At 39.8% G+C, this 11,237-nt stretch overlaps 2 protein-coding genes across 2 annotated transcripts; one reads left to right on the forward strand and one right to left on the reverse strand.

Annotated features, from left to right (window-relative positions):
• The first annotated feature begins 78 nt into the window (after window positions 1-78).
• Window positions 79-6,632, forward strand: LOC137108110 (F-box only protein 40-like). Its single transcript, XM_067492429.1, has 7 exons — window positions 79-157; window positions 306-355; window positions 833-1,990; window positions 2,271-2,557; window positions 2,802-2,933; window positions 3,596-3,926; window positions 4,342-6,632. Exons 2-7 carry the CDS (start codon window positions 353-355, stop codon window positions 4,558-4,560), a joined length of 2,130 nt encoding a protein of 709 aa, XP_067348530.1. The 5' UTR covers window positions 79-157; window positions 306-352; the 3' UTR covers window positions 4,561-6,632.
• Window positions 6,633-6,719: 87 nt separating this feature from the next.
• Window positions 6,720-10,922, reverse strand: LOC137108111 (TLC domain-containing protein 2-like). Its single transcript, XM_067492430.1, has 5 exons — window positions 10,518-10,922; window positions 10,340-10,422; window positions 9,894-9,976; window positions 7,707-7,912; window positions 6,720-6,967 (listed from the first exon to the last, which is right to left on the reverse strand). The coding sequence occupies exons 1-5, from the start codon at window positions 10,694-10,696 to the stop codon at window positions 6,775-6,777; spliced, it is 744 nt and encodes a 247-aa protein (XP_067348531.1). The 5' UTR covers window positions 10,697-10,922; the 3' UTR covers window positions 6,720-6,774.
• Between the last annotated feature and the right edge of the window lie 315 nt (window positions 10,923-11,237).

Genomic DNA, 11,237 nt, shown 5'->3' on the forward strand with positions numbered 1-11,237 from the left:
AAACCATGTTTCTGACCACCTGTGTAACATTTCTCATCAGTGCTCAGCTCTATTTATAACACACACACATAGCAAAGACAGATACACAGACACTTGGTCTTTAAAACACAAGCGGAGAGCCAGGAGCATGTTTCTCTCCTTTCCAACTCTCACAGTGGTAGGTTAACATCTGTAATTGATTGTTCCTATTGACTTTCACACCACAGGACTCTACTGGTGTCCTGCTGTTGTGTGTTCACGTGTGTTTTCTTGTCATGCTGACTGTACTGTGAGGCTTTGAGAATCATAGTTTCATGTATTTGCAGGGCAGACCTACAGCTACAAATAAAAACACTGGTGCAAGATCATAAGGATGGTATGATTTTACTTTGCAATTGTAAGATCAAATGTAGTTTATTCCTTTTGCTCCTTTTATTTAAGGTTGTGTAGGTTAATTCATACTGTTTGCTTTTTACAGTTCTTCATGCTTCAGTATATGTTGTTTACTCAGTGAAATTTTCAAACTCAGTATGATCTGCTATGTACATTTTTATGGGTACAATTAGATGGTTTTAGGTGTATCAAACATCATGTAGACACACATTCCCTAAATTCAGTTTGACTTGGTGCAGTATTTCTAGAAACCTTTCCTCCAGACCTGCAGGTCAGTGGCTGCAACATATTAATGATGCAAAACAACTGCTAATAAATGTATAAATAAATGTTAATACAAATGTAAATAGCAAAGTAATATGGGAATTTGTTTTTACATATTAATAAAAATACTGATTAAATTACTTTTTAAAAAATTCTGATTTTCATTTGTTTTATTTTCCTCCCTAAACCCAATTAGAGTCATCGCTCTCGAGCCGCCAGGGTGCGACAGCATGTCCACTGTGATTCCTGCTACAGCCGACGCTGCAGGGCTCGGGTGGAGGCCTCTGTGTGCTGTGCGGTCACCCCCTGCCGCCTGCACTGTGGAGCTCTCTTCCACCTGTGCAAAGAGGAAGATCACCTGCTGCTCTGCCCTAATGTTAGAGTGCCCTGCCTCAATGCTGAGTACGGCTGCCCGGTTCAGCTTCCCCGCTCCTCGCAGGCAGCTCACCTCCAGGTGTGTCCAGCCAGTGTGGTGTGTTGCTCCATGGAGTGGAACCGCTGGCCGGTAAACGATGCTCATTCTCATCCGAACACAGAGCTGCATGAAAATTTGCTCAAAGAAAAGGAGCAGGGAGGAAGTCTGGACCTGCCCATGGCCCTGAAAGACCAGGATTGCCTGTTTCACTCTATTAAGATGAGGAAACTGTTTCCTGAGCTGACCCAGAGCGTGGAGGAGGAAGAAAAAGAGGAAGAGAGGAAGGAGGAGAAGAGGAGGAAGGAGAAAGAGAGACAGAAGAAAGCTGCTTTGGAGAAGGAGGCAGCAGGAAGGGCAGCAGCAAACGAAGTTAAGTGGCAGTCTTTTAACACATTCAGAATCAGCTCTCCTAATGAAAAAGACAGTGAGGATGAGGATAATGAGGTTGAGGATGAGGCAGTGGCTAATTATGAGCTCACCCAGGAGGAAAGAGAGGCTCTTGCTAGGGCAGAAGTGGATGCTGAGCTGTTACAAAACTACAATGCCTGGGAGCACATGTTCAGCATGGAGATGGGAGGCTGCAGAGAAGCTGGGGCTGGCAGAGGCGAAGCACCAACTAAAGGGAAAGGAGACAACATGGCCACCAGGAAAGAGGAACATATCGCAGATGACTGCAAATCATCAAACCCCTTGACACAGGCGAGCCGTGCGTCTTCCTCCTCCTCTGGTCTCACTGCCAAACCGAGGAAGAAATTTGTGTACGGACATTTAGAACCAATGAAGATTATAACTGTGCGTACCTTCAAAGTCCCAACCAGCTTCTGTGCCAAGCAGGGCAGAATCCGCAACCCTGGTTTTTATAAGAGAAAAAGTGAAGCTGTGGATACCAGAGACTTGGGGGTGGCTGCAGAGGAGATGCCAGTGTGGGAGGATGTTCAGGTGAGAAAGATATATATTCATATCCTTCTAATCTTTTTATCTTCTTTTGTTAAAAATGTTCTTTTTAAGACCACAAAAACAACCTTTTGGACACGTGGAGGCAGAGGAATCAAGCTGTGTATATACATATCATAAAAAATATCTGGCTCTGTAGCTGCTGAATGCTGCATCATGTTCACTAGACATCTTCTCCTCCTGTACCTATCATAAATCTATTAGAACCCCTTATTCACACATAATCTGACTATACGTGACAGTGGGTGCTCGATTTGCCCCTCAGGCCTCCCTGCTCTGCTCCCTGGAGAAGGAACAGAGGGGTCATCTCATTGCAGAGAGCCTTTCCACGGATGGTCTGTTACAAGACGAAGGTACGCAGACTTTCAACTTCCTGTCTGCTCCTTTCCGGAGAAACACGTCGCTGGCTGATCTGACTGCTGGAAAACCACTGGAGCTGCACCTTCAGCTGCAGGCAGAGAGCGTGACCAGTCGACACAACAAGGCCAGCTCTGCATTCACCTTCCTCTGTGGACACACCTTCCAGCGCAGAGAATATGGCAAACATTATAAGTACGGTGTTTTTTTTTTCTGTGGCTTGTTTAATACAATATATATATAGGAGATAATAAATTAGAGTTGTTCACTGTTTTAAGATTCACAAAAAAACGTATCTAATAAATAGTCAAATAGCGTGTTATATTCAAAATACATCAAGCTGAAAAAACAAAGACTACTACAAATTAAAACTTTATCACTTAGGGCCTCTGATCAAATATTAAATGATTGCATCAGCCCAATATGTTCTTATATGCAGGAACAACCACAGTGACATCCAGATGGGTGTGAACGGATGGTTCGAGCAGAGATGCCCCCTGGCTTACCTGGGCTGCACCTACAGCCAGCAAAGGTTTCAACCCTCCACACAAAAATCCACTGTCAGCTACAAGTAAGGTCAAACTAAAACTTCATTTTTGTTATTGTAGTTGATAGCATTACACCTTTTTTCTTGCTTTTGTTGTCAAATGTGTTTTGTATGAAATTAAAGTATCACAGACTGAAAAAACATAAACAAATACAGTCGTGATAAGGAAAAGTTTAGTAGCTGATGTACAGTTGAAAGGTGGGAATTTAAAAAACAGTCGTCAGCAACTCAGCATCAGACTGCAATGACCTGATCCTGGGGACACTGGGATTCCGTCACATTTCATAAAAATAAAATGGATCCCATCAGGATAATCTGAAAAACCTAATAACCTGGAGGAGTGGCTTTAATTTGTTATTACTGATGCAGCTTAGAGATAATGAAAACAGCAAAATTGAAGCCAAAACTAAAGATGCTAAAATGCTTCAGGTATTTGAAGCATTGTAGCATATTTAGTTTTCAATTTTGCTGTTTTTGTTCCATTGTTCCATTATAGTTCCATAAAAATATTTTATTGTTCTACTTTAAAGTTTCAGTTAAGTGTCATTTTAAAGTGGCATTTGATAATTTACAACCAAAATGTAAAATCACCATTTACAGATCAAAGTGTAGTGCTGGTTAGTGTGGCTGCAGACTGATTTTTAAACAGTGCCAAGGACCAACCACAGTTTCAACTTTGCGTTTAGCGAGGAACTGGGCTGCTTTTGCCTGCATCCCACTATCCCAGTCCCTCTGAGTGATGCTGTCCAGTCCAGCTCAGTGGACTCCTCCACCAGCCACTGGAACAGGGGAGGTCTTGCAGCAAGAGGGAAGGTCTCTCTGAGCTTGCTGCCCTATGAGGTGCTGTGCCACATGGCCAGTTTCCTGGACAGTTTGTCCCTGTCCCAGTTGGCTCTGGTGTCCCGGCTTATGAGGCAGGTGTGCTCCTCTCTGCTGCAAGAGCGAGGGATGGTCACCCTCCACTGGGAGAGGAAGACCTGCTCAGATCATGGAGCCATCTGGAGGGTGAAGCAGAAGGTAGGACAAGACTCAATGGATACTGTATATCTGTATATACAACACTTGTGTTTTGATTATGAGAATATTGCGTGCCTCAAATGTTTGAAGTACTTTAAAGCTTGAGAGTCGCATCCATCATGCAACACTATCAGAGAGGCATCTGATTGATGCCACAGTCATTCTGCAGCATATAATTCCAAACAAATTGGAGTCTAATATATGCAAATAACGAAAAACCTTTTTTTTGATTTTTTAAATGTTTGGAGATACAGGGTTGGAAAGAGATTATGTATTTAATGCACTTTAAGCATAATTTTTAGGAGAATATTAATAGAGTTAAAGCTTTTTATCAAATGGCAGACAATTGAGATGGAAACATAGATAGAGATAAATAGAGAATAGTAGAAATTACAGCCTCTTTCTGTGCCTTCAGGTATGGCAGTTTAGCACCCTATTCTCTCCTGTGGACACCTGGTGTTTCCGAGATATGCCGTCCATGTCAGAGCATCTAAAAGAGTGTCCCTACTATGTGAAGGAGGCCAGAGGAGGGAAGATTCACTTGCCGTGCATCAGAGATGAAGTTCGAACCAACACAAACTATAAGGCTCCCACTCTGGTTAGCTTGTTCCAGAAGAAGAGGGTTGTGATGTAGTGTCAGACTCTGCTGTTCTACACTGTTCCTACAAAACTCCTGCTGTAGTGACACCAAAGCATCACAACCTGGCTGGTTGGACACAGTCAGGGATCTTTGCTGCAAAATGTCTCCTTTGTTTCTTGTTATTGTTGGATTTTTTATTATTTTTTTTAGCTTATCCTATGAGTTCACGGTTGCCACAGTGGATCATTTGTCTGCATGTTGATTCGGCAGAATTTTTAAACTGGATGCCCTTCCTGATGCAACACTCCCCAAATTCTACCAGGCTTGGGGCCTGCACTGTGCAGCTGGGCAATGTGTTGGGCTGTCAGGGGTTCAGTGTCTTGCCCAGGTACACTTCAGTCGCGAAGAGTGGGGTGCAGACCTCTGACCCTATGGTCTGAAGGGGGCCACTCTACCAACTGAGCCAGTGCCACCCCAATTGTTAGGGCCCTTAAATAATACAACACAACTTTAGTTATACATCCAAGAGAAATTACTTTGGACTAACTTATACACACACACACACACACACACACACACACACACGCCATTATAGCAGTTAAGTTAAGCTTTTATCTCAGAATTATAGTCCAGAGGTCTAAAGCTAACCTTACTAAAGCAGCAGAAATAAAAAGTGATCAGTCACAGAAGTATATTAGATTTAGGTTTTTAATATGTGAATGAAAATGGCTTTAACTGGTAGACGTCCTGTGACAAAGTGGTCATAGATAGTACAGTTTACAAACCAGTGGTTTTGAAGGGTAAACTGAATTCTTATTACGTCTCACCTGATGCTCACAAGCATTATCACTAAACATTTACTTAACGTGTACTTTCAATTACAGTTTTTTTCAATTGCTAACAAGCATTGGCCAATACCTAAACCACTTTTTTATAAACTCATCACACAGTCTGCATTACAAATACGCATCTAATCTCAACAACAGTTCATTTCATCTCCAAAACTCTCCCACCAAAAAAACATATACATGTTTCAAAAAGAGCTGATTCATCCACAACACTAGCAACAAGTCTCACTCAGAAAGCAAACAATATCCCCCTTATGCACAGAACTACAAAATACTAACAAAAGAGAGCATTACACAAAAGACATTTTACCTTTCAATGCTTTTGTTTCCGGATAAATCCATATTTTGTTATAGCACATTATTGCGTGCACTAAATAATTGTATATTATATTGCAGTATATATTGTAACAAGAATGAATCAACAATGCAGAAATTTGTTTTTGCATAATGACTTACAGTACTTTATATATAACACTCACATTCTGCATTTGGCCACATGTTTCAATAATCACATCTTATGTCTTCTCTGGCATTTATCTTGGGAAGAATCTTTTAGACTGTCTAATCCAACCCAGGCAGGCTTCAGGATTCATAGCATCCACTAAGAAAAGCTGGTCATTAAGAGAGTGGTCATCAACCTTCCACCTCCACACAGAGTAAAAGTCCTCTATAGGGTTCAGGAAGAGTATAAAAACGTTGTATTCCTTGCCCTTTGACCTCTCTCCCCTACTGGCATAAGTTGATTACAGAGGTCTTCCAAGAAAGGAATTAGCCTCTTTATTGTAGGACCCAATCAGAGCATTGTACAAAGCAAACCACCATGAGAGAGGGCTGCACACATTGTAATGTTTGCTCCTCTCTAGCCTACTTGCCCATTGCCCAATGACATTTCTTCCTTTCTGTGTTTTTGCCAGGTTAAATCCGACTTCATCCACAAAATAATTATATGTGAAGCAAACACAGATCACCTGAATAGGTTTTCAGCTGTATACTCACTCACCAAAAGTTTTGAAAAGATTTCCTATAGAATTCAATGTGGCTGCAGCAGAAAGGCAAATTTTTTCACCATTATTCTGTTTTGATTGCGTTTTTAACTGTTTTGAACAAAGTATTTTAGCATTTGGAAAATGTGCAGCAAACGTACAGTGTGTTGCGTGGTCTCTGACTGAAAAAGCGGTTCATGAATCACTGAATGCCTTCTGTGTAATAGCAGTAAAAAAGTCCACATGGTCTTCTGTTCTGTGACTGTGTGAAGAGGTTTGACAATGTGACTGCAGTCTTGACCAATGCTTGTTAGCAACTGAAAATAAAAATTTTAAATTAATGCAAACATTGCAAGTCAAAAGGAAACACTAACACTTTTTAACCACATCACGAGGTAAAAAAAATTGAATCAGTGGAGTCACAGCACAGCCTCCCTCTAGAAGTTCTTCTTCTTTGTGTTTGTAAAGATGTCTGCTCTGAGCAGTCTATAAAATATGGCTATGTTCATGGTGGAGATAACAATCAGGCCTGTTGACCCCAATATCAGGATGTAACGATGGGTTTTTTCACTGTGGCCTGCAAACCAGTGGGCCATCCAACCCACTGTATACACACGAAAGACCAAAAACCTGCAGACAAGACAAAAATCATTGATGAACAGAGGAACACACAGTAAATCCACTCTTTTAAAAAGAGTCTTATAACAACAGTTTGGTTCCCATATGAACGCTGACAGAGGTTATGCTTACTGTAACCATTAATACAGGCCTTTACAAGATATGTCCAAAAGATGCTTATTAAGTGAAGGGGCTGAAATCCAGAGTCCTCTATCTGGGCAAAAATGTTTGTCTGAGCTCAGTAAGATATATCCTTCCCGAATGAATGACATAAAGTTGATATCTCCGAGAGATGCAGTGGTTTTGGTGCAAAACTCCCTCCTTATATTACTTTCCTGACACTTAACACTGATCGTCAACAGAGAAACATTAAAGTATCTTTATCAAGAAAAAATGAGATATGTACATGTTTATATGAACTCAGACTGCTATAAAGCAGTATTTTAGCCATAGCTACATTTAGCCTTAGCTTAGCACATTTGAATACATTTTTGCACAAGACAAAGACTGTGAACGTTGGTTCCAATCACTTCCACTGAAAGAGGTTCACATGGTGAACATGGGACACTTATAAACACAAATGTGAACCTTTAAAGTTTAATTTTGATGGACTATTTCAATCTCATCTCACTATACCAACATCAAAGAGATTCAAATTTGGAATCATACATTCAAAATGCATGAGTTCACATTTCAAATTGGCTGTGACCTTTGTTAAACCTCCAGACGGAAATCATTAATAGTAACCTACGTTCCCAGATTGAGCCAGCTGGTCACGCTGTAGGTCGCTGAGTGGTAAGGGGCTGTAATTTCAGTACTGGACCTGTTCCTCTTTCTCGACAGGAGGAGGAGCTGTCTGATATGAAGGAAAATTGAGTTGATCTCTACCAGCAGAGACACCACGGCGAAACCCAGATAGAGACGAGATGTCACAGCAAAACCAAAGCACGCGATCACCTGATAACAAAATCCAAGGTTAAGACAGAAATAAAGGAGAAACACTCACATTTGTATGCAAGTCATCCATATTTCTGCGGGATGGGGTAAAGATATTAATTATGTCATAACTGGTACCAAGAATCCTACTGTGGTACCACTTTCTAATGGCCTGGAGTATGCATTAACTGATTGATATAAGACCTTTTTAGGTTCAAGGCGCAAGACAGGGTTTCGATAGTTTTATGTGTAGAGCTGAAAATGAAAACACTGGAGAAGAGAGGAAGTGACATGTAGCAAAAGTCCCCAGCTGGACTTAAACTCAGAGAACTGCAGTTACAATATGTTAACATAGCAACCAGGGTTCTCCAAAAACGTCATTTATTAATAGCACTGGTTAATAAGTAGCAACTTGTTGTTAACTATATACATTTATGCATTTAATTAACTAAATGCATTCAACATATTACATTGCAGGGCTAATTTAAGGTTTTTCCATGTTGCAAGTAGTCAGTGTTAGCTTGCATATATTGGCCCTTTGCATAACACAATTAATCTTTTACCTCTTTAATTCATCATAAAGATGTGTGCACAAAGCTGAGTCTGGACTTTGATCCAGGCTCCCCCCCCCCGTCAGATTAACAAGATGGAAAAACCTTTAAGCACAAGGAGATCTGACTAAATCTGATCACTTCTATAGTTATAAATATATATATATATTTTATGTACATTCAAGGCAGTTTTATATATTTTGTTAGCAACCAGGCAGATCTTTCCTGCAAATGAGGGATTATTTTCTGTTAATTATCATTTCATGACTACTTGGAGTTTCTGACACTGAACAAACACTAAGTGCCCAATTAGCCTAGTAATATACAGTTTATTATTTTCAAAACTGCTTTGCACGTGCCCCAGTCTGGCCACCCCACTAAAATACATCTACACTAGACCCGCCCCTGCTCTAGAGTCAAACACACTCATGACTTTTGTGGTCTCACAAATTAAGAATATGTTAAGAAATGTTGATATTATGAGGATCGCAGAACTGGGCACAATTCCAGATTGGTGATTTTCTTCATTTAAAGATTTGCTTCAATGTTTAGGTTAATTGTTAACTGAGGCTCAGCTGGCCACACTTATAGAGTAGACTAGACATTTACCAGCTCCAAATGTCCCTTTGCCTTTACACTTTTTTATCTCTGTGTTCTGCCCTGTGCTTTCGGAGTCAAATTAGCTGGGAACCCACTTTTATGGAGAGTAGCCACATAACTCCATTCATAGACAATTGGTCTAACTGTGGAGTGATGATTATCTACACTACTTCAAATCACTTTGTAACACTTTTGATCATCAGTTTACAGTAAGGGTTCAGTGATTTTTATATTGATTCACATCAGCGTATGTTTCTGGAAGCAGACAATCTTTGGGTGTTTGTATTATTTATTAGTGAAGCTCCAGCTCACATTTGCAATCTTCTTTGTTTAATCTCAAGAGTGTTAACATGTTCTTACAAATCCTCAACAACAAAATAAAAGTTTTTTTAGTAAAACAACATGTGACAGCATATACATAAAGATATGCAGAGCAAATACAAAAAAAAAATGCAACTTTGAAGAAATGTTTTCTAGTTGCAACAAATAATGCAATTAGGTTTTCAAACTAAATTGTTCATAAGTTGTGCCCTTTACCTCTTGCAGCATTTTGTGTTTCATATATTTGCAGCAGTTGTTATGGTGTACATATATTTTTGAATTGGAAATATAAATGGATTTTTAAGTCTTCTTGTTTTTTATTTATTTGCAAAGTTCTTCCTTAACTTTGTAAAACCATTGCAAAGGTAATAACTATCTTTGTATTTATAGATATAGTTATTATATACATATATGTATAGATATATAGATATACAGATTATAGTTATATATAGATTTTCTTTAGGGTGGAGCCTTGACCATCGCACTGTATAAACATATGGTTTGTACACATAAAGAGTAAAGTTAATTACCACAATATGGTGGAGGAGCAGCTCCCAGCACTGTCTGAATGACCGATTTAAAGCCAAGTCCAAGAAATCATAAATAAAATAGCCTAAAGATTGAAAGAGTACAAGTTGTATATTAGCATGTAACACAAATGCACGTTTTCATTCATTTATAAAATTCACTGTGCAGTATAAATTATTACAATGGTGCATGGAGTATTAAATCTTGAACCAACAATAATTATTTTTACAATTAGGGTTCTAATATCTTGCCACCCTTATTCATTATAAATAGGGTGGCCAAAACATTCATACCAGCTTTTAGTGTAATGCAATTGAGTAAGACCCCACCACCCACTATGATCTCAATAATAAACACAAAGTGAGATTATCACTTTTCTGACAGTTTCAACTTAAACCCTGAGAAATTATAGCCTCCTGGCAGAGCTGCCCAATGAAGTGGGTCTCACCTGTAGACACAGCTACGAGACTGTGAGAGAGCAAGGAGTAAGACGAGATCAGATCCTCTGCCATCTGAGGCTGAAGGTAGAAACTACAGGGTGAGAATGAGAGAGAATATAGAAAGAATAAAGATGATGTGACATGAAAATAAATGACAGCTGCTGTTTGTGCTGCATCTTTACATACCATGAAACAGCCCACCCTCCTGTCAGCGAACTGTGGGCTAAAGAGATGCTAATATTCCTCCACTTCCAGGCTTTTGTGAATGCCGGCTCTGGTGTTGGCAGTAATCTCACGAACTTGTTCAGCAGTTTAAAAGAACACACAGATCCCACAATGACCAGAAGTGTTGACCTCAAATCCATCACTACGCTTCATCCCAGAGCCTGACTTTTGAGTTCAGAGCTCATGTGGTTCTGTTTTCTGTGCACATAGTAGGTGGTGAGTGTTGGCTCAAATGCCATTTGAGGCCCTTTGTCCCCTAACAAATATACCTCCACTCTCAAAAAGTTATAAACTATTCACTGATAACAGGTAAGGGTCGTGGTCACCATGACACGGGGTATGATTTCCTCTAACTCAAATGAATAGTGCAATCCAACTTTATATACACTGTTTTCTGTTGTTTTTGTTTTATCGATCTGTCCAATCAGACCTCCTCTGTCACTGAATCGTTCTTACACCACTGATACAGATGCAACCTACTGGGGCGTTTTATAAGAAATCAAAACTTTAAATGGAATCATTTTTCAGTCTGATTCCACCTTGAAGTAAATGTTCTAGATTCAGAAAAAGTCAACTGGACAAACTGTCAATCAACGGAAGGTGCAGTTGTTATTAATATACATCAAACCTAAGTGCTAAGTGATATGGCCCAAAGTGAAATAAGGTGGTCCTTACTGAAAC

Source organism: Channa argus, chromosome 22, assembly GCF_033026475.1.
Source record: "Channa argus isolate prfri chromosome 22, Channa argus male v1.0, whole genome shotgun sequence".
Classification (NCBI taxonomy): Eukaryota; Metazoa; Chordata; class Actinopteri; order Anabantiformes; family Channidae; genus Channa; species Channa argus.

Bases quoted from the DNA above. Each gene is read 5' to 3' on its own strand.
- LOC137108110 (XM_067492429.1), top strand. The intron at 2,934-3,595 runs GTAAGGTCAAAC...CTTTGCGTTTAG, and splicing joins AAATCCACTGTCAGCTACAA to CGAGGAACTGGGCTGCTTTT. The intron at 3,927-4,341 runs GTAGGACAAGAC...CTGTGCCTTCAG, and splicing joins TCTGGAGGGTGAAGCAGAAG to GTATGGCAGTTTAGCACCCT.
- LOC137108111 (XM_067492430.1), bottom strand. From the start codon at position 10,696: ATGGATTTGAGGTCAACACTTCTGGTCATTGTGGGATCTGTGTGTTCT. The intron at 10,423-10,517 runs GTATGTAAAGAT...CTCACCCTGTAG, and splicing joins GGAGGGTGGGCTGTTTCATG to TTTCTACCTTCAGCCTCAGA. The intron at 6,968-7,706 runs GTAGGTTACTAT...TCTTGTCTGCAG, and splicing joins AGCTGGCTCAATCTGGGAAC to GTTTTTGGTCTTTCGTGTGT.